At 43.5% G+C, this 18,935-nt stretch overlaps 1 protein-coding gene across 4 annotated transcripts in view; it reads right to left on the bottom strand.

Moving 5' to 3' along the window:
- Window positions 1-343: 343 nt before the first annotated feature.
- Window positions 344-18,935, bottom strand: part of UACA (uveal autoantigen with coiled-coil domains and ankyrin repeats) — a 403,907-nt gene continuing 385,315 nt past the window's right edge. For 2 of the 4 annotated variants that reach the window (XM_086957925.1, XM_086957926.1), the window contains exons 13-18: window positions 16,097-16,130; window positions 15,324-15,376; window positions 11,211-13,952; window positions 5,063-5,215; window positions 3,743-3,808; window positions 344-2,774 (exon numbers count right to left, since the gene is read on the bottom strand). In XM_086957925.1, coding sequence (XP_086814051.1) covers window positions 2,703-2,774; window positions 3,743-3,808; window positions 5,063-5,215; window positions 11,211-13,952; window positions 15,324-15,376; window positions 16,097-16,130 — 3,120 coding nt within the window. In that variant the 3' untranslated portion in view covers window positions 344-2,702. The remainder of the gene's footprint in view (window positions 2,775-3,742; window positions 3,809-5,062; window positions 5,216-11,210; window positions 13,953-15,323; window positions 15,377-16,096; window positions 16,131-18,935) is intronic. The other 2 variants (XM_086957928.1, XM_086957929.1) reach the window with 2 other exon arrangements.

Genomic DNA, 18,935 nt, shown 5'->3' with positions numbered 1-18,935 from the left:
TTTATGTTGTGATCAATAAGTAATAAATGATCCACTAAAATAGTGAACAGTTTACATATTTAGCATTGAAATTGAAAGAAGTATTTGTTTGCAAATGCCAGTAAGTGGCCTTCAGCCATTCTGCAGTTTAAGCACCAACTTCCAGCTGCCCTGGAGTATGACTGGCACAGCACAAGAATTCCTAGCATGCAGGGATTAGCATACTGTGGGACCACAATTCTCATGGCCTCCTCTCCAAGGTCCGGTTCCATGCAATAAGATTTTTATTTACGCATTTCCAATCCAGCAGAAGGGACAGCATTAACATGTTGCGGTCTTATGGAAAAATATTGCAGCAACTTCATTACGAAGATAAATATTTTTTTATTCAGGGATTTAGCATGTGGAAAACGGTACAAAAGGCAAATCAATAAAATAAATTCCAAAAAGTGACAGTATTAGTACATTACAAAGTGCTCTCCATCCAGAAGTACATACTATATACAAACTTGAAAGATGATACACAGGAGAAGTTATTTTGTTAAATGCCATTTCGTGCAGGTTGACTCAAAGGCTAAGGTTCACAGTGAGATTTTAAAGATATGCATTTTTAGGGTTCCAGTTTATGTGAACGAACAAAGTAAGGTCCCTGCGTATGACAAATGGAGTCAGAAGTCCACAACTGTTTCAAATAATTTAACACGGAATTAGCATACAATTCTACAAACTTCTCTTTAAAATCTGAGCATCAGTCTAGCAGCAGAATTAGGCTCATGTGAAGGCACGCCATAAGCTGGTTCTAGGCATGTCCATTAACATGGCATGATTCCTCCCATTCTGCTGAGGACAGTGGCACCCGCGGACACAAGCACAGAAAAGTTTTCGCAGGCCAGTATTAGTGGGTTTTATTTTCATCAGCATCTGGTGGACCACCAAATGCTGATGGAAATAAAAACCACTAATACTGGCCTGGCATCCTCTGTGCTGTGAGTCACGCACCGGCAACATCATCATGATTAGAAAGACATGCACCAGCTTAAGGCATCAGCTATGATCCAGACCACTAGATTGTGAAGGAAAGGCACAGAGGTCTAAACTTAAAACAAAAGTTCTAAAGACCTCATGTATCAAAACTAAAATCTAGGCACAGAGAAATTGCTTATCAAAAGTAAAACTTAAGGCACAGTTGAGGATCTAAAATAAAATGTCAAGTATACAACATTCGGGGTATTACAAGTCCAATTCAAAGCATACATAATGCAGGAACATAAGTAAAATCTAAAATGAATAGGCAGATCCCGAGAATTACAGGCGAGTTCCAGTGCATATAGAGACAAAAAGTAAAAAAATAAAGGCACACGTAAACCAAACATTAATTTTTAAAGTTAAGGCACCAAGAACCCAGGAACTCCCTTTAAAAAGGCAACTCACTTAACTAGGACCAAGAAAAGTCACACTCCGAGAAGGTAATAGAGGTACACTCTAATGCACACTGGTCAAAAGGAAACACATGGGATACAAGCCCCCAACTGATCAAAAAAGCAAAATAATAAAGGGGAATCAGTTTACGTTTTTGGCTTATTTTCACCTAAATGGCTTTTCCCTAAGAAGCCTCTCAATGCTCTCTGACACTTGACATTCCGTTCAACTGATGAAGTAGTCAAGCACATACTCGTGAATCCGCAGATCTCGAGGTAGGGCATGTGCACGCAAACCCATACATACAAGTGAAGCCCTAGGACATTCCCTAGTTGTATAATGATGATCGATAGGGCATCCAGAGAGACCTTCATATGGCTAGTGTATGAGTGAAAACAACTGCCTCCCTGGGTGTTGGCACCATGATACAAAGTGTGCCGTGTACTAGATAAAGTATAGAGAGTTTGTACCCTGTAGCGTGGAGAGTAGGACCTAAAAACATTAGTAGACATTTAAATCGCACCACCATATACTTTACATATATTTCACAGACCTGCTGTGTATTAAATCTAAATTTAAATCACTTACGAAGTATTGTAGAAAGGTATAGCTGTAAAAAAGTACAAATATTAGTGTTAGATGAAAAATAAACCATTTCAGCATCTCTAACTAAAGCACTTGCATACGTATTAAGTTACTTTAAATAATAAGGTGACCTGGCCAGCCAGGTCCCATGGTCTAGAGCAGCAGGAGCACACCCCTTCTGATGTACGGTACTGCCGCTTCTGACACCCTTGTGCCATTCACATGCCTGCCCTGATTCAACGCAGACACATTCTCTACTGGGCACTCTTTGTCAGTGAGATGAACGCTACAACCAATCAAACACCATCTGTATCTTACAAAGGTGCCGTCATTTCAGCTGCCACTTTAAGTGAAATCTCAAATACTGCCCTGAAAGGGTCAGAGAAAGGATGCAACGTTTTATTTTTATCTCTCACCCCCCCCCCAATTCATCAAGGATTTCTTCTACACAATCTTGATTCCAGTACATTCCTAAATGTATTTTGCATATTTACATCTTTTTTTTCAACATGCGTCGCCATACTGTTCTTGCATGTCCAGTTTTGCAGCCCAGTTGGGCTGGTCACAAGCGGTCTTTGTTAAAGATGTGAGTCACCTAACCTAATGTAGAAGGAATCTCGTCATGCTACCCCTGTGGTGCGATGGTACAGGGTTCCACAAAATAGTTGCATGGCAGCCTAAAGTGCACCCATGAACATCTCCAATCAATAACAGCGCCATCAGAAGACGACCCCCTGCCTCATTCGTATAATTTGCAGTAAGGCATCCTGCACATCTTCATCCATGCGACCCTGTGAAAAGAGAAAATCAACAGTGAGAGTAGGGTATTCTTGCAGCATTCAACGGGGCAGTCATATTTCTAACACTCCCAGACTTGCGAGCAGGAGTTCTGGAGAGGTCTGCATTCCATATCCTTATGAGTTGTGAGGCTATCCAGTAGAATCTTTGGCTAAGTCAGCTTATATAACGCAAATCCAATAACTAGGGTATGTAATAGCTATCTTGACACCTCACCTCAAGGAGGAAAGACTACAGGACATGCCAAGTGAGACAGGGTATTCACCATGATTTAACAACCAGGTTGTTAGACACAGTGATCAGGAATGGCTACACGACGATCAAATTAAGTTTTCGTGGGGCATGAAGCCTCCAGATTTCACTGGAGTCTTCATGCTGTAAGCGAAACACCTCTGACATTTTCTGAGCTCTAATGGCAAGCATCATCAACTGTGCTATAAATATACATTGGGCTAAAAGATGACAGCACAGCAGAGACAATCTAAAGATGACTGAAGAATAAGATGAGCGAACACAGGGACCCTTTTTGTTCCCCTATTGGATTCCAAGCCCAGACGTGTATCATTCATGGACAAAGTATAAATGATTTATAAATACTACATTCATAGTCTCAGGATCCACCATAAAAGGAGAGACAATCTTCCTAGGAGATCTAGTGGAAGCTGCTGGTACAAGTTAGTACAAACAGTGGCTGTCATATTTAATGTTGGCGCCCTTAAGCCCTTAAAATGTATCTGCAGACACCGAGCTCCTTTAAAACCGAATATCCTATTTTAGCTACGTTTAATCGCGGCTTAATAAAATCACCTTCCACCTGGCAAATGCTACCCGTCCTTGTTTGCTATTGCAAGTGAATGGTTAACAAGTTCAGAGAGCGCACAGTGAAGACATTGCCAATATTTGGAAAAAGTGCTTATACAGAAGACTTTTTGTACACAAATAAATTAGGGTTGTCACAAACCTGTACAGCACTTAAAAGGTGTGTTCGGTATACTGAGATTACTTCTTGGTGCCGCTTGTCAGCTTCCTGTATAATACATGAAAAAATGTACAGAAAACAAAATTTGCGATCAGAAATGATACAGCAATTTGAGACATCCCAGTATTGCAGCACATTAGCTTTCTATGGATTGTGCATCAAATATACGTCTTTGAAAACTCAATATACACTAAAGGTCAAAAGAACAATTTATCTAGAGGTTAGACATAATCCAGCCAGCTCGCACAGATACTAAACTCCCAAACACTCTAAAAAAAAAAACAAAGAAAAACGGTAACTTCATCAAAGGGGTACTGTAGAGAAAGAAAAATGACGTGTCTTGCTTTCGCTAGCTAGATATTTCGTCATGTGATTGTTCCCAACAATCCATGTGCTACTAGCCTTAAAAATGTCAGAATCTTGCAAAAGAGGCTATTTCAATTCTGTCTCAATAGTCTGAAGTCTAGTTGGTTACATTAGAAAAGACAAAAACATAGATCTGTAACCACAGTCCAACTGTCCCTCACTCACACCTCCAGATGATTGAGTGGTGTAGTCCCTTTCCATTGATCCAGTGCTGTTCACTCATCCTGCTTCTAGCCTAATTTATTTGAGATCTATGACCCAGGAGCACATCGTCACCAGTTGAAAAAACTCATGTGTTTTGTGGCAAAGTATCGGGGCCCGCACCTTGTGTCGCTCTTCCCAGGTTAGCTTCTTTCATCTAAACCCCATGCATTCAGGAAGTGATAGACACACATGTAACTCTACGGTTCCAGTTACCATCTCCAGTGGAAATCAAACTACCATGTGCTACAGACAAGAGGGCAGAGCTAGCCATGAACAAAGAGCAATGTCAAGAAAAAAAATGCAAGAGATGAGACAAGTGACCCAGGGGCTTGGACATGCCGGCTGGATTCCCCATAATAGTTTGCAGAATAAAATGAGAGCCTGAATTGTCCAAACGTTTGGTGGGATAGCCTTCAAAAGTGAAAATGGGAGGATGGTCTTTACCATACTCTGCAGTTGGACAGGGTCGAATCTTGTGATGGACAGGGCGAAATTACCATGGGCTCGTACGCAGCGGAAATCAAACAGAATGCAATATATAAATTGCAGTTCTGGCCCACACAAATATTTAAAACATGAATATAGACCACGGTACCAGAATGAGTGTAAAATTATTTCTAATGGTGCCAATATCTCACCCCCTACAGGATCAGGCAAGGAGACCTTCCCAGCAGGGGTATCTGCCAGTTCCCAGGTATGGTCCTAAACTTGACGTCTCAAGTGGTTACTTACAGCCAACTGCTGCTGCAGGGTATTCACCTGGCTCTGCAGTACGTCAACCTGCTGGTTCTGTCTTTTTGTGGGAACCCCAGTGGTGTAGGTGAGCTGAGACAGGTCACTCAGCGCCTGCTTGAGCCGTTCTACATCATTAAGAAGCTCGGTTATCTTAAAGGGGAGAAATGGACACATTTCAGTTTAGGGCAGACATGGCTCAGCAAGTGTAACATGGTGACTGATGGTGGTATGTGATGGCTTTTAATCGACAGCATTCAACAGCACTTCATCTGGGAAACTAGAAGATCTTCTCTAGCTCGTTTGACAGGGCATATACAATCTGCATTGGATTAAAGCATCAGAAGGTGTCTCTTATTGCCCACAGCCCTTCCCCACCACACCAGATAGTTTTCATGTCAAAGAAGTGTCACAGTAGAAGAAAATGGGTACTGGCCTATAAAAAGAGTTTTACCGGTTTGATATGGCCTGGAGAGTCACATACTCAGATACCCTTCACTCGATAAAGCAGTATATTTGAACACTTTGAATAATGTTTAAACAGAAAGAGGAATACCCATCATTTTATTTAGGCTCCAAAAAATGGAGAAAGGTGTGACACGTCAAGCACAAACCACTTCAGGACAGTAACTAATTTCCCTTAGAGGAAAACAGAGTAGTTTGACACTGCATTCCATAAGGGAGAAAAGGCTCCGTTATACGCGAGTGTATGGAATCCATCCATCCAACACAACCACTGTCACAGGCAAGCATCACCATTCTCCAGTCGGCTATCTTCTACGGACATGCATTATTAGACCGGAGTAATGAATCTCCATCTGAACCGAATTTTGGCACTCATCTTTAGCATCTGTAAGAGAGGGGGTCTCCCATCAATAATTCTTACACAAAGTGTGCACAGATTTACATATGTGTTTGCTTTCCTGATTTAACCATAAGCCATTTAGTCCACACATGCCAGTTAACCTTATAATAACATCATTTAATGTAACAGGGTGACTGGGACACCTTGTTTGAAAACCACTTCCCGTTTAATTCAGATGGATAAAATACAAGCTTTTGCTACCCTAGTGTGAGCAGTCCAGAGGAGAAGCACCCTTTATCAGTCACCTCAAGCACTTCTTCTGTGAGGGCAATAAGTTAGAAAGCTTTCTTGAATGTCCATCACTTGAGAAAGTGGCTGCTTAATGTGAATCTATATGCAGATGCCTCCCAAGGTCAGTGGAATTTGAAAACATTAACAAAGATTTCCACCAAGGCAGACATTTAGTAAAAGGGCTATTTAAAGAGGTCCTCACACACCAAGTATTGAATCACTTCCACTAAAGAGATTAGGCGTTATCTTACTTTGAAAATGCTCTTTAATGTGCGAAGTTAATGTATTCTTGCTGTAAACTCTATATGTTTATATATGCACTCTATATACTCTACTACTCTATGTTTTCTTTCTCTATATGTTTACTCTATATGTACACAGAGGGGGCAGAAAAAAAAGTTCATGAGTCAGATCTGCACGAGATGCTAACTTGATATCCGTTGCAGATTTCAAAGTGGTTTCAGCTCAGCACAGCCACAACATATCAAACTACTTCATAGATAATCAGCAGGAAAGAGAGACACAGTAAAAGTTAAGGCCTTGGGGGAAGCATGTAGGGTACAACGTAAAGGTCAGGTACAAAGGACAATGTAAGTGTTGATCCTTCCCAAGGGCCTCACTCGGGACCTGATTCCCAAGCGCCTCTGCACTCATGGCGAAGACTCAGTCGGACATGGCGGAGGGCGAGCACGCGTTGCAGGAATCCGAATTGCATTTTCTCAATTGCAAGGTCCCGCTATAAGTGTGGGCCCCACGCCACTAATGAGGGGCCTCAACCACGAGGGTGAATGCCCTTCGTGAATATGGCCTCAGTGTCGGTTTTCTACTGTGCGTGAATCTTAAAGCTCGGTGGCCGTGCCGTTTTTTTGTGACTAAGTAGTGGCACCAGAGATTTCTCTCTGTCTCACAGAGAGCATGGTCTACTGACTCCTCTCATGCAAGTTCCCACCTCACTTTGTTCCAGTTCGCAATTTTTCATGACCAAGGAAGGGAGAGTTCCGCAGAGTACTTGGGAGCTCTGTGAACAGGGCTAGTGTATGCATGACAGCCAGTTTCAAAGAGGTTAATGGACAGCACCGGATGTAAGCACTTTCTGTTGGAGGAGGTATGGGTATGCCTAGAAGCTGAGAGAGGTAAGGAGTGTGCCTGGCCCTGCAGGAAGAAAGACAGTCCAAGAAGACAAGCCTACAGTGTTCCCGGCATGGGGAAAAAGCCAAACTGCAAACAGTTGCCTGGGGCAAAGTCAGGAGCGACCCGAGAACGGGAGGGGTCTCCCAATCTGCATTAATTGGTCGGGCCATGAACGGCATCAAGCTTTTGCTTTACTCTGAAGCTAGACACACACAACCGCCTTTCGTATCGTCACACAGTTGAAATCGCTGAGACAGTGTGGAGGAAACACTATTACCTTCATAATTTACAACCTGCCAATGGGCCACAAAATCGTAGTGAATAACAGAGACGGCAGGAGAGGGGGAAGGGTTGTTCCAATCTATATGCAGCTGAGCTGACTTGCACAGTAATACCCAATACATCCCACACTTTCTCCTAGTGTACACGTGTCAGAGACTATCAACCCCAATAATCCTTTCAATACACCAGTGATCTAGATCTTCCCCCACTTCCTTGGGATGACTATTTTGAGGAAATAGATTTTGTGATCAACTGAAATTGAAGTCAATGGAGAATAACATTTGGGTTGTAAAGTCAGCCCTAAAACCTGCAATGCAACTTGCTGAGAACATACATACAACTCCGCTTCCTGCAAATTGTGGTTAGGCCAACACATATAACCAACACACCCACAACCAAGAAACATCAAACTGAACATTACATCAGCAAATAAGGCCTGACCACTCTTTCCACTCATTACCCACCAATTTACCCATCACCCACAACAACAACGGTACACAAGCACACAACACCCTCCTGTTCCAGCCACTTCAGATAAGTAAGTAAAGATGGGCTTGATTCGACCTGCAATGCAACCAATCCAATCGTTCCACTTCATAGACCCTGAAACCTACCAAACCTATCATCCATTCTAGACTTCCTTGCACCAGCCAAATCTAAAACAGCCAAGGCCGTTTTAAAGCCATTAATAAGTAGTTTAATAAAAAAACTAGCCGAAATTAAATATGCTAGGTGTATCCTCTAACAATAATGATGCAAACCATAGGCTGGGGAAGACAAAGCATGTTACAACATACACAGGAAAAGGATACCACATAGCCATCAAATGAGCTAAAAAGATTGCACCTAATCTCGAAGTACTCAATCAAATAAAAAATAAAAAATAGTATCTACTATGAACGGGGTAAACCAGGTGGTCCGAAAAGCAACCAGAAAGAGCCCTATGACATTCTTAGAATCCAAAATTGCCAGACTCTGCAACTCAAATTTCAACTCACCAGCCCAATCGTCCTCCCCTCCATTTCCAACGCTATGACTACAGTCTGTGATCACTTCATTCATACATCTGGAGATCCACAAGCTGTTCAAAAAGGTCAATAAGATAAAAGCACTGAGAACACCCTGCTCAACTTCTTGCCTTAAACAAGACCATCAATCCCCTGTGCTTCACAACACAAACCAGATACATTACTACCTCTGAGTAAGGAGCTTTTCAAGGCACTCTGAATCCAGCATCGTACCTCCCCTTTTGGATAAAAAAAGGATGTAATTCTAAAGATTCAAACTACTGGCCTATCTCTAACCTCACTCCCCCGGCAACATCATGGAAACAAGGTGACAGGATAATGTCAAGAATGCATGGAATTCAATCATCTCCTCTACAACCATCAGTCAGGGTTCAGACCAGTATGGGGAGCTGAATCACCCCAAGACAATTTCAGGTAAGAACTCCTTTACTCCAAGGATGAGGACAGTGAAAGAGACCCTACTCTTGACCTATCAGTAGCTTACATAACTGTTAACCACACAATTCTGTTAAAAATCTGGAAAAAATGGCCAAGCGTAGCAGGGCCCATTCTCTCATGAATACAATTGTTTTGTGTCAACTGTATGCAAAAATAACATTGGGTTATCCAAGGACCTTCCCTATCTTATGTACTGCTCAATATCTACACACATGGTCCAGTGCCACAGATATTAAAAACATACCACATCAACTAACAAATGTATGTGGACAACAAGTAAATCTACTTACAGGTGAACAACATACCTGACAGTTAAACTAATTTCAACTCTTGCCTGTTTCACATCTTCTGGATGAAGAAGAGTTTTCTCTCCATCAATGGAGTTAAAACGGAGATCCTAGCATTGACAGTAACCAAGCCACACATCATATGCTTAAACTGGCCACAACGCCTTGATGACTCTCCACCAACATCTCTGCAAATTAGGGGCACAGCAGTATGTTTTGAATATGACATGTCAAAACAGTACTAAATCTACAGATTTCCTTACTCTTTATAAAAAATATAGTATCACTACTCAAAACCAATTACAAAGTGAGTGGATAAGAGCCCTGGTGAAAGCATACCTGGATCACTAATATCATTTGTACTGGCCTCCCAAAGAAACAATGCCAGACTACAGAACTAGACCATCAAAATGTACATAAACATCCACAAATCCCACCACCTCAAACCTGTCATGCTTATATTAGTAGACTCCAGACACAAATTAAAGGTTCTTTGCACTATCCACAAAGGTTACTGGGATATGCCCCAGAATACTAAGAGAAACTGGTACAACAGTACACATCAACCAGAAATCTTCACTTCACATCAATACATTTCAAAAAGCCTCACTCATTTGCGAGAAAGCAATACACTAGCAGGTCCACTGAACAATACTCTGATCACAGGTTGAGACACATTAACTTGGCTACTTTCCAATCAGAATGGAGTTCAACAACCCATAATTTCACCCGCTTCCCTTTTCGAATTCTCTACCATTCTCAGCGCTCTGCAATAACAAAGGAAGCACAGTTACTTATTTCCTGGTTTTGTAAAGTACTATTTGTGTGCATCTCCTACCCACCCAACTCTTGTAGTTGTTTCCAACTTAACTTCCACCTCAGATTTCCATTGACATATCCAAACCCCGGCAAACAGAGGCATCTCCGTCGCCAATGAGAATTCTTACCTCGACTCCCATAGGCATCTACCAAACTGGTTACTTTGCGATTTCCTAGCACAGCTTCTGGCTCTCACACATGAGAGGAGAAAGCAATGACATATCAGTAGTGAGGAAGTAAACCAGAATTCCTCCCAACCCCACATCTAGTAGTATTCCAAAAGGCTCCAGCTGCAAGAGATCCCAGCTCCTCTGAGTTTTTGGTCACAACTCAAATAATGGAAGCCGGAGGCAGTGTTTCCCTCAGCTTCTTTAGGACTGGTATACCGGTCTTATGTATGTGTCTTTTCTGTCACAATTCGAATGGGGTGGAGCAGACCATGGACAGCAGCCATTCACCTTCTCCAATTTGGGTCGCTAAGTCCCACCTCCAGATGCCATAGGGGGTGTCTTGCTCTGGCACCAATGAGCTGTCATAACCATGTCTGTCCTGTTCCACTTTCCATTGGGGTTACTGTAGATAGCCTTCCCAAGAGTGGGTGGGTGGCACTCATGGGCAATTTACTGACTAAGCACCAATGAAAGTTTTAAACTACACTACTAATAGGAATATATCTTGCTCAAGTTCCCACTAAAGGAGTCACTGAGCTTCCCAATGAAAGTATGGGACTGTGCCTCATTTAATACGAAGAGGCCAGTCATGTATGTTTCCACTTTCTTCCATAGGGAGAGGAGTTGGCCTAACGGCTAGGGCGGTCTACCTTGAATCTGGTGAACTGGGTTCGAGTCTCGGCAATGACGCCAAACATCCTGTGATCCTGGGAAAATCACTTAATCTCCCTGTGCCTAACAAAAATTAATGTGTCCTCATGTAACGCAACTGTTGCTATGTAAAGCGCTCGGATACCTTCGGGTCAAGTTTGCGCTATATAAAACTCTGTAAAATAAAGAAATATATATACATCCATACACTGTCCTCTTATATTCACTGTGTTTGATTTTGCTCACCCTATTATCTTTTGCCTCAATCTGCTTTGCTGATTCCTGGATGCTCTTCTGTAAGTCTTCAATGGTGGCCAAAGATGTGTCATATCTCTCCTTCAGCTCTCGAATCTCCTGCTCAATGCGGAGGCTCTGTGCCTGCAGGCACTCTGCCTTGTCCTTAGCCAGCACTGCCTCTTGCTCTACCCTTGCAGCTTCCTCACATTTGTCCTTGTACTTCTCACGCAGGTCCCTCACAGTCCCTTCCAAGCTAACCACTTGTGCCTCAAGAGCACTCCTTGTAGTTTTGTATTCAGAAAGGTTACTTGCTTCCCTCTTCTGAAGGTCCAGAACAGCAGACTCCATGCTTTGGATCTCAGCCTGAAGCTTAGCAATCAAAGTCTCTTTTATTTGACCTGCTTCCACCTCAACTCTCAACTGCTCTTTTACAGCAGCTATCTCTCTCTCCAGCTCTTCCTTTATCTGTTTATGTTCAGTCAAAGGCAAGGACACCCCTCTTTGGTGCTCTAGTTCAAGCAGAAGCTGCTGAACTCTCTCGAACGCATGCTCATGCTCTGATTTCTTCTGCTGTAGCTCAACTTCCAATGTCTCAATTTTGCTCTCTAGTGACATTTTCAAACTTTCAAGCTGCTCGAGAGGAGCATAGTGCCCTTGCAGGCGCACCTCCATTGCCTGTGCCTCAGACAGATGTTTAGCATTATCATCTTCAAGCCTCTCCTTTTCTCGCTCAATGTCTGCATACTTCTGCAGCACCTCTCGCAGCTCATCATTCAGCACATCCAGTTTCTTTTCAAACTCGCGCTCCTTTTCCTGGTTGGTCTTATGTAGGGCAGAATGACTTTGAATGTCCATTTGTAGGGAGAGAATTTCTGCTTTCAACCTCTCGTTCTCTCGCTGCCACTTCCTTGCCTCCTCTTGGCTATCTGTGCTCCTCTGAGTTTGCTCTGCCAACTGGTTTCTCAGACATTTAAGTGTAGTCTGAAATGACCTCTCTTTCTCCTCCATACTAGCGACTGGGGCATATTTCACCTTAATGCACTCCTGAAGTGTGTCTAGTTCACTCTTCTGCCCTTCAATTGCTGCATGCAATCTAGCTACATCCTCCTTCTGCTTCACATACTTCGCCAAAGTTTCATTGTTTGTCTCTTGAAGCTCTTTCTTGCTCTGGTTTAGATTATCCACCTGCTTTTTGTGGTCTGCTAAACTCACATACTCAGCCTGCACTTGGTCCTTTAGCTGAAGAAGCTGCTTCTTCAGTTTGTCACATTCCTCACTTGCTCTTATGTATTCCTGCTGAGTTTCCTGATCTTTATGCTTAAGCTCCAACATCTCTCCCTTCACTTTTTCCAGCCTGTTTGTCAGTGTGGATGTGACCTCCATGTGCTTGTTTATTGGCAGATAGTCGTCTGCTAAACTGATTTTCAGATCCTCATTTGCACTAATAAGTTTTCTGTTTTTCTCTTGCTCTTCGTTACATTTTTGCACCAGTTCCTCACACTGCCTTTGGAGGTCAACCACGTTGGATTTCAAGGCCGCAATCTCCTTTTCATGTTTCTCGGGGGGGACAAACAAAGCTTGCAGATGGTTTACATTTTCTCTTAAGCTGGTCTTTTCAGTCATGAGCGTTTCCATTTCTAGCTTGGTTTGCTGTTGCTTCTGTCTGGCTTCAGCCAGCTGTTTGCTGAGATCTTCTATGTTCAGGTCACTTGCCTTCTTTTGCTCAGCATGCACCTTTAAAGGCACATAGTGACTAGCCAGGTCGTCCTTTAGCTTGCGTATGTTCTGCTGGAGCAGATAATTCTCCTGACGAACATTCTCTGCTTCCTTTTGGAAGTTCTGATTCTTTAATGTTAATTCTTTAACTTCTTTTCCAAATTGCTCCGACTGCCTATCCAGTAAGCCCTGTAGGTTCTTGCGCTCCTGGCTTCCTTCTAACACTCTGATCTGGTGCATCCCTAGGTCCTTTTGCAACCGTTTCAGCTCTGTCTGACATTTTTCAAGCTCTTGTTCCATCTCTACAACTTGCTTTGCCTTCTCATTGACCTCATTGGTCAACAAACTCTTCATATTTTCAAACTTTTCAGCCGGAACACTCAGTGCCAATTTCGCCTCTCGATCTCTGAGCTGGCCATCCAACTCCCGAGCCTTCTTAGATTCTTTTTCCTGCTCTCTTGCCAACATACTACGCTCCTCTTGCAACTTTCGATTCTCCTTTATTAGTCTTCCTTCATCTCTCTTCAGCTCCTCTACCAACATTTCATTTTGTTTCATTTGGTTTCTTAGCTTGCCGACCTCCATCGATGCACCTTCGTACTTGGACTTCATATCGGTCAGTTGATCCTGCAGATCCTCTGCCAGCTTAGAACTGCCCAGCAGTGTTTCACTGGTCAGGTGCTCCTTCAGTGCCAGAAAGTGGCCCTGCATTTGTTTTACTTTGCCTTCTGAATCAAACATGCGCTTCTGCACATCCTTGAGGGCATCCTCCAGTTGACGGATTTGCTCATCAGACTCCATCTTGGTCCTCTCGCACTGCGCAGCCATAGCCCTACAGTCAGCGGTTTTGCGGGAGAGTTCCACCTGCAACTTGCTGTTCTCCTCTCTTGCAGCCTCGTTGTACTTTCTCAGGGCATCCAGCTCCTTCTTCAGGGCTTCGCTCTCTGCAGAGGCTGCTTGACTGGGTTTGGACAGCTCCAAGGGTCTTACCATAGACCTTGTCTGCAGCAGAGACGATGATGAGTTTGGAGAGTGCTGGAAGATATAAAAAGGTATTGATATACTTTGAAAAAAATATTAAAGCAATGAAAAACAAAGTACTGCACCACCACACTAAACAGGATAGTTGTGATTTCACACTATTTTCAAGTAGTTTGTTTCAATCATTTATTGTGATGCCAGTAACACTCAATTATAAGTAGCTCATTTTCAGCTGAAAGTCTGGTTTATTTAGGCTGCACTAACAGACAATGTTGCTTGGTGCTCCTATGTGTTGGACCAAGATAACCAGAGACCGTAGAAGCTGGTGTACTGGAGAGTTGTCTCAGCCTTTCACAAACTAGTACTGCACATGGGACAGAACCCAGGAGACACCATCACAAGCAGTCAGTACACAGCTGAATAAAGCACTAAGGATAGCCTAGTTTGCCTGTGATGACGACACCCGTTAAGGCGAACAAAGCGATACAAAAGGGGATGATAGACGGAGAGTTTGAGCAAATCAAACACTCACCCCCAGTCAATGGTGATGGATTAAACCCAGATCAGTTGACTGGGGGTGAGTGCTTGTATGGTCAACGCTCCGTCCATCATTTCCTTTGGTTTTGCTTTGTTCGCCATAAGTTGGCAGGGTATGCTCAGACGTGAGTCCCTTGCTCACTTTGCCACTGGATTCAAGCTAGCCCGGCTGAAGACGGCTGCAATGCCAGAAACCGGTCCTGGGAAGCTTGTTTCCAGTCCAGGGAAGGCATGGCTTGGCAGTTCGGGCTGGACTGTTCCCATGAGGCACAGGGTCATACTGATTTGCATATGGCCATGTCTGTACTGGGGTGGCAGAGTGGGCTAAAGAATAGTGATGGATTAAACCCAGATCAGTTGACTGGGGGTGAGTGCTTGTATTGTCAACGCTCCGTCCATCATTTCATTTGGTTTAACATTTAGTAAAGTGACAATCATCTGCCACCTTCCTTATCATTACACAAATAACTGCTGAAACAGAAACATGCCCGAGTCAAGTTCAGACACATATCTTGAGCAAGACATCCTGAAAGGATAGAAGCAAGCTGTAACCAGTCACAGTAGTCTGCTGGTCAAACAGGCCTCACGCTCATTTATTTGCATTTCGCAAGATGAGCAACCTCTGTCGATACCTAACCAGCCAGAATGTACAGCTCACAAATGGGAGTTGAAGCAGGCATGTTAGAGGAATCAATAGAATACATACAATTGAGGCAATCTTAGATCGTCTTTACCTAACACCATCAATTAACGTAATCTAGCATATCATTCCATGCAGGCAAAGTATAAAAAGACAACAACCTTGATTTGAGGGTGGGTCTTCTTTGACCGTCATTCTATATTAAACAGACATGGGAAGGGTAAAAAAAGTAGGTAAAAAAGAATTACCTGCGACTCCGTGCTGAAGCTGAAACTTTGCTTCAGCAGTGAATCACCTTTCCCTGAATAGAAGAGAAAACCTGTTAGAATACACACACAAAACATACAGGGTTTTGCATTAGTACAAAACCAGGATCTACAACCATCCAGAAGTCCAGAAGTGCAGAACTACCAATGAGGAGTTAGTATTCTCAAATCAATGTATGTAGGTGGGGAGAGGAAAGGTTATGAGCGGTTAAAGGTTAGCAATGTGAAAAATACCACACTACTGTAACAGAAGCGCTGCAGTGTTGGAAATTAAGGTGTAGAGGTGGCTTGAACCAAGCCTCAGCTTTCACGCCACACCATGCCATGCACAGCTACACATAGCTGGGAGGCATCACAGGAGGTGACACTGAGGGTGATCGTCCCAGTAAATGGAGAAAAAAACATGGGATAGGGTGTAGTTTACGAGCACTAAGAAAGAAATCTCAAAGACGCTGTAAGAGTCATTTAAACTAGATTATAACACAAAGAGGAAAGAGAGGGGCCACTTCATATGTCTTTGCCTTCATGGTGCACACCGTAGTGCATGTGCACAACACAAGGCCCCATGGCAGGCTGTGCCAGGGTCAGTGGAGTTATATATAGAAATTTCCAGCAAATAACAGCAGATTGATCATAAAATCAGAAATCAAGCAGAAAACTACTAAAGTGCAAGGGATTTGCGGCCCAACGAAACACTAACGCAAGGTGAGAAGAGCATAAGCACAACATGAGGATAGGAGAAGGTGGATACATACCATTACTGAAAGGGTTGCTAGCAGTCTGGTTGGCCTGGAAAGAGAGTAGAACATAAAGTCAACAAAAAGGGCCTGTTTACACAATCAAGCATTTTTCGCATCCTGCTCTGCGAGCAGCAAACCTTTTGGTTCTTTCCAACAATGATGGATAAATTCCCTTTAAGAAGTCCCTCTCTGGGAACTACAATCCTTTCTCTCTGTGTTGTGGATCTTCAGGATCTTCCTGAACTCCTGTTCCGTATCCACCCCACGCATGTGTGCTGGCAAGGCGTTCAATAGCTTGGCTGCCTTCACAGTGAAGGATCTGCCGCCCACTCGAGATTTGGCAAAATAGGGAACACACAGCAAGTGCTGGGAATTGGATCTTAGAGTGTGTTTAGGTTGGTACGGGCACAGCCTGTGACTGAGATACCTAGGCCCAATGGTATGTAGGGCACAATGGGCTATGGTTAAGGACTTGAACTCTATCCTTTTTGCAACTGGGAGCTAGTGCAGTTTCCTAATATGTGGGGAGATATGGTGGCAGAACGGCACCCGACGTATAAGCCTTGCTGCTACATTTTTTACCATCTGGAGTCTATGGATCAGATATAGAGGAAGCCCAAAGTACAGACTGTTCACGTAATCCAGCTGAGATGTCACTGTAGCATGGACTATGATCCAGCAACTTTCCTGAGGTAGAAGGTGCAGGAATTTCCAAAGGCTTTTTAGTTCCCGAAGCAGGACAACGCGATGTGCTGGACTTGCGTTGCAAAGGAAAGGAAAGTTCAGAGTCCCACTAAATGCCCAAATTCCTAGCGGATTTTGCTAGGATTGGGGGAGGACCCAGTTCCCCTGGCCACCAAAGTCCAGTGGTGATCAGACCTGACCGAAAAATAGGACCTCGGTCTTATCAGCATTCAATTTGAGTTTGTTAAGGTACATCCAGCATGCGATGTTCTTTAAACACCCCAATAGTCTCGCAAACGAATCCTCAGAGTGGTCTTTGAATGAGAACACCGGCTGGGTCCCATCAGCGTAAGAGACAGCTTTCAGTTCCCAGGAATTAATAATAGTAAAGAGGGGTGTCGGGTAAAGGTTAAAAAGTAAAGGGCTGAGGGCCAAGCCTTGTGGCACGCCGCACCATAATCATTTGCAGTCCGATTGATGCGGTTGAAGGACAACTCTTTGTGATCGGTCTAAAAGATAAGACATGATCCAGGCAAGAGCTATCTTGTGTATCCCTACCTGCTGAAATCTTTCCAGAAGAATGTAGTGGGCAACGGTCAAAGGGTGCTGCCCCTGCATCTACCGACATTCTCACTAACTCCGCCACCTCCACCAGAGCAGTCTCAGTGCTGTAGCCTGATAGAAAGTCAGACTGAGTGTCCTGTAGGATGTCATGATCATTTATAAAATTGGCCTATTGCCTTTGGACCAATTTCTCTAACATTTTTGAGGGTGCGGGTAACAGTGAGATAGGGCTGTAGTTGCCCAACTCCTTGGGATCTGCATTCATTTTTTTCATCAATTGAAGTAAAATAGCATGTTTATAAACATCAGAAAAGATGCCTGAGGATAGCAAAGTATTCCAAATCAGGTTTAAGGCTGGATTTATCCAGAGAGCCAAGGATCTAAATAGCTTGGGTGGGCACGGGTCTAACGGGGATCCTGACCTGCACTTTAAAATTTCTGCTAAGGATTCCTGAAGGGATATGGGGTGGAACACTGAAAGAGTTCCACCAGATTTGATATTATCCTGTAGCTGAGGTGCCCCCTGCGCTCTCCATCCTTGAAGGATGCATAGACTTTCCTGATTTTCTCATCAAAGAAATCAAAGAGATCAGCAAAATGAGGACAGTGATGCCGGGATCTTTTCCTCAAGAGCCTAAAGATCTCCTTACTTGTAATTTCTGCACTTTCAATGTGCAGTATGAAGAAATCTTTTCTAGCTGCCCTCATCATTTTTCGGAGTTCCTTTAAGGCTTCCTTATATGCTATCTTGGCCTCCGAGGAGTAATCTTTCCTCCACCGCTGTTCACGTTTTTTACACCTGCATTTTTAAGTTCTTAGTTCCATCCAGAACCAAGGGGCTTTTTGGGACTCCCTCGCAGTCCTCACCTCTCTCAAGAGGAGTCACTGAATCGAGGGCAGAGGTAATCCCAAAATTGAACACGGTCGCGTCTTCATTCGGATTACCCGAGCTCTGTAGACATTTCCCTAAAAGCACAGGGCCCAAGCTATCAGTTGTAGCCTTTTTCCAAGTTCTTCTCAGCAACGTTTAATCTTCTCCACTCCACTCCACTCCACTCCACTCCACTCCACTCCACTCCACTCCACTCCACTCCACTCCACTCCACTCCACTCCACTCCACTCCACGCCATTCTTATCAACCATAATTCAATCCATTCCTCTCCAATCCACTCTGATCAACTCCAATCCACTTGTATCCTCTCTAATACACTCCACTCAAATCTAATCTAATACACCCCACTCAAATCCACTCTAACTCACTACCCAACACTAACTACGAAACTCCATGACATTAACTTTGTTATGCTGAACAGCAGCCACACTGGTGTACAACATGGCTAAAACACATTGCCACAGCCAATAGCTCTCCCATAGGCGAGACCTATTGGATTTGCCAATTTTTTTTTTTTTTTAAAGATGCAAAAGGTCGCCAACGACAGCAGCACACGCACGCTCAAGATAAAAAGGGAAAAACAAAGAAACATTGGAATGTTGGAGTTGACGGCTTGTACCGGCCCTTATTGGTCCTCTGCCAGTCCACTGTTTTTGAAGGAGCTCTAAACATTCCAACGTTTTAAAAGGTTTTTAAAGCAGGGTCATCAAACT

Source organism: Lissotriton vulgaris, chromosome 2_1 (genome assembly GCF_964263255.1).
Source record: "Lissotriton vulgaris chromosome 2_1, aLisVul1.2, whole genome shotgun sequence".
Classification (NCBI taxonomy): domain Eukaryota; kingdom Metazoa; phylum Chordata; class Amphibia; order Caudata; family Salamandridae; genus Lissotriton; species Lissotriton vulgaris.
This window is presented reverse-complemented; position numbering and strand designations above follow the sequence as displayed.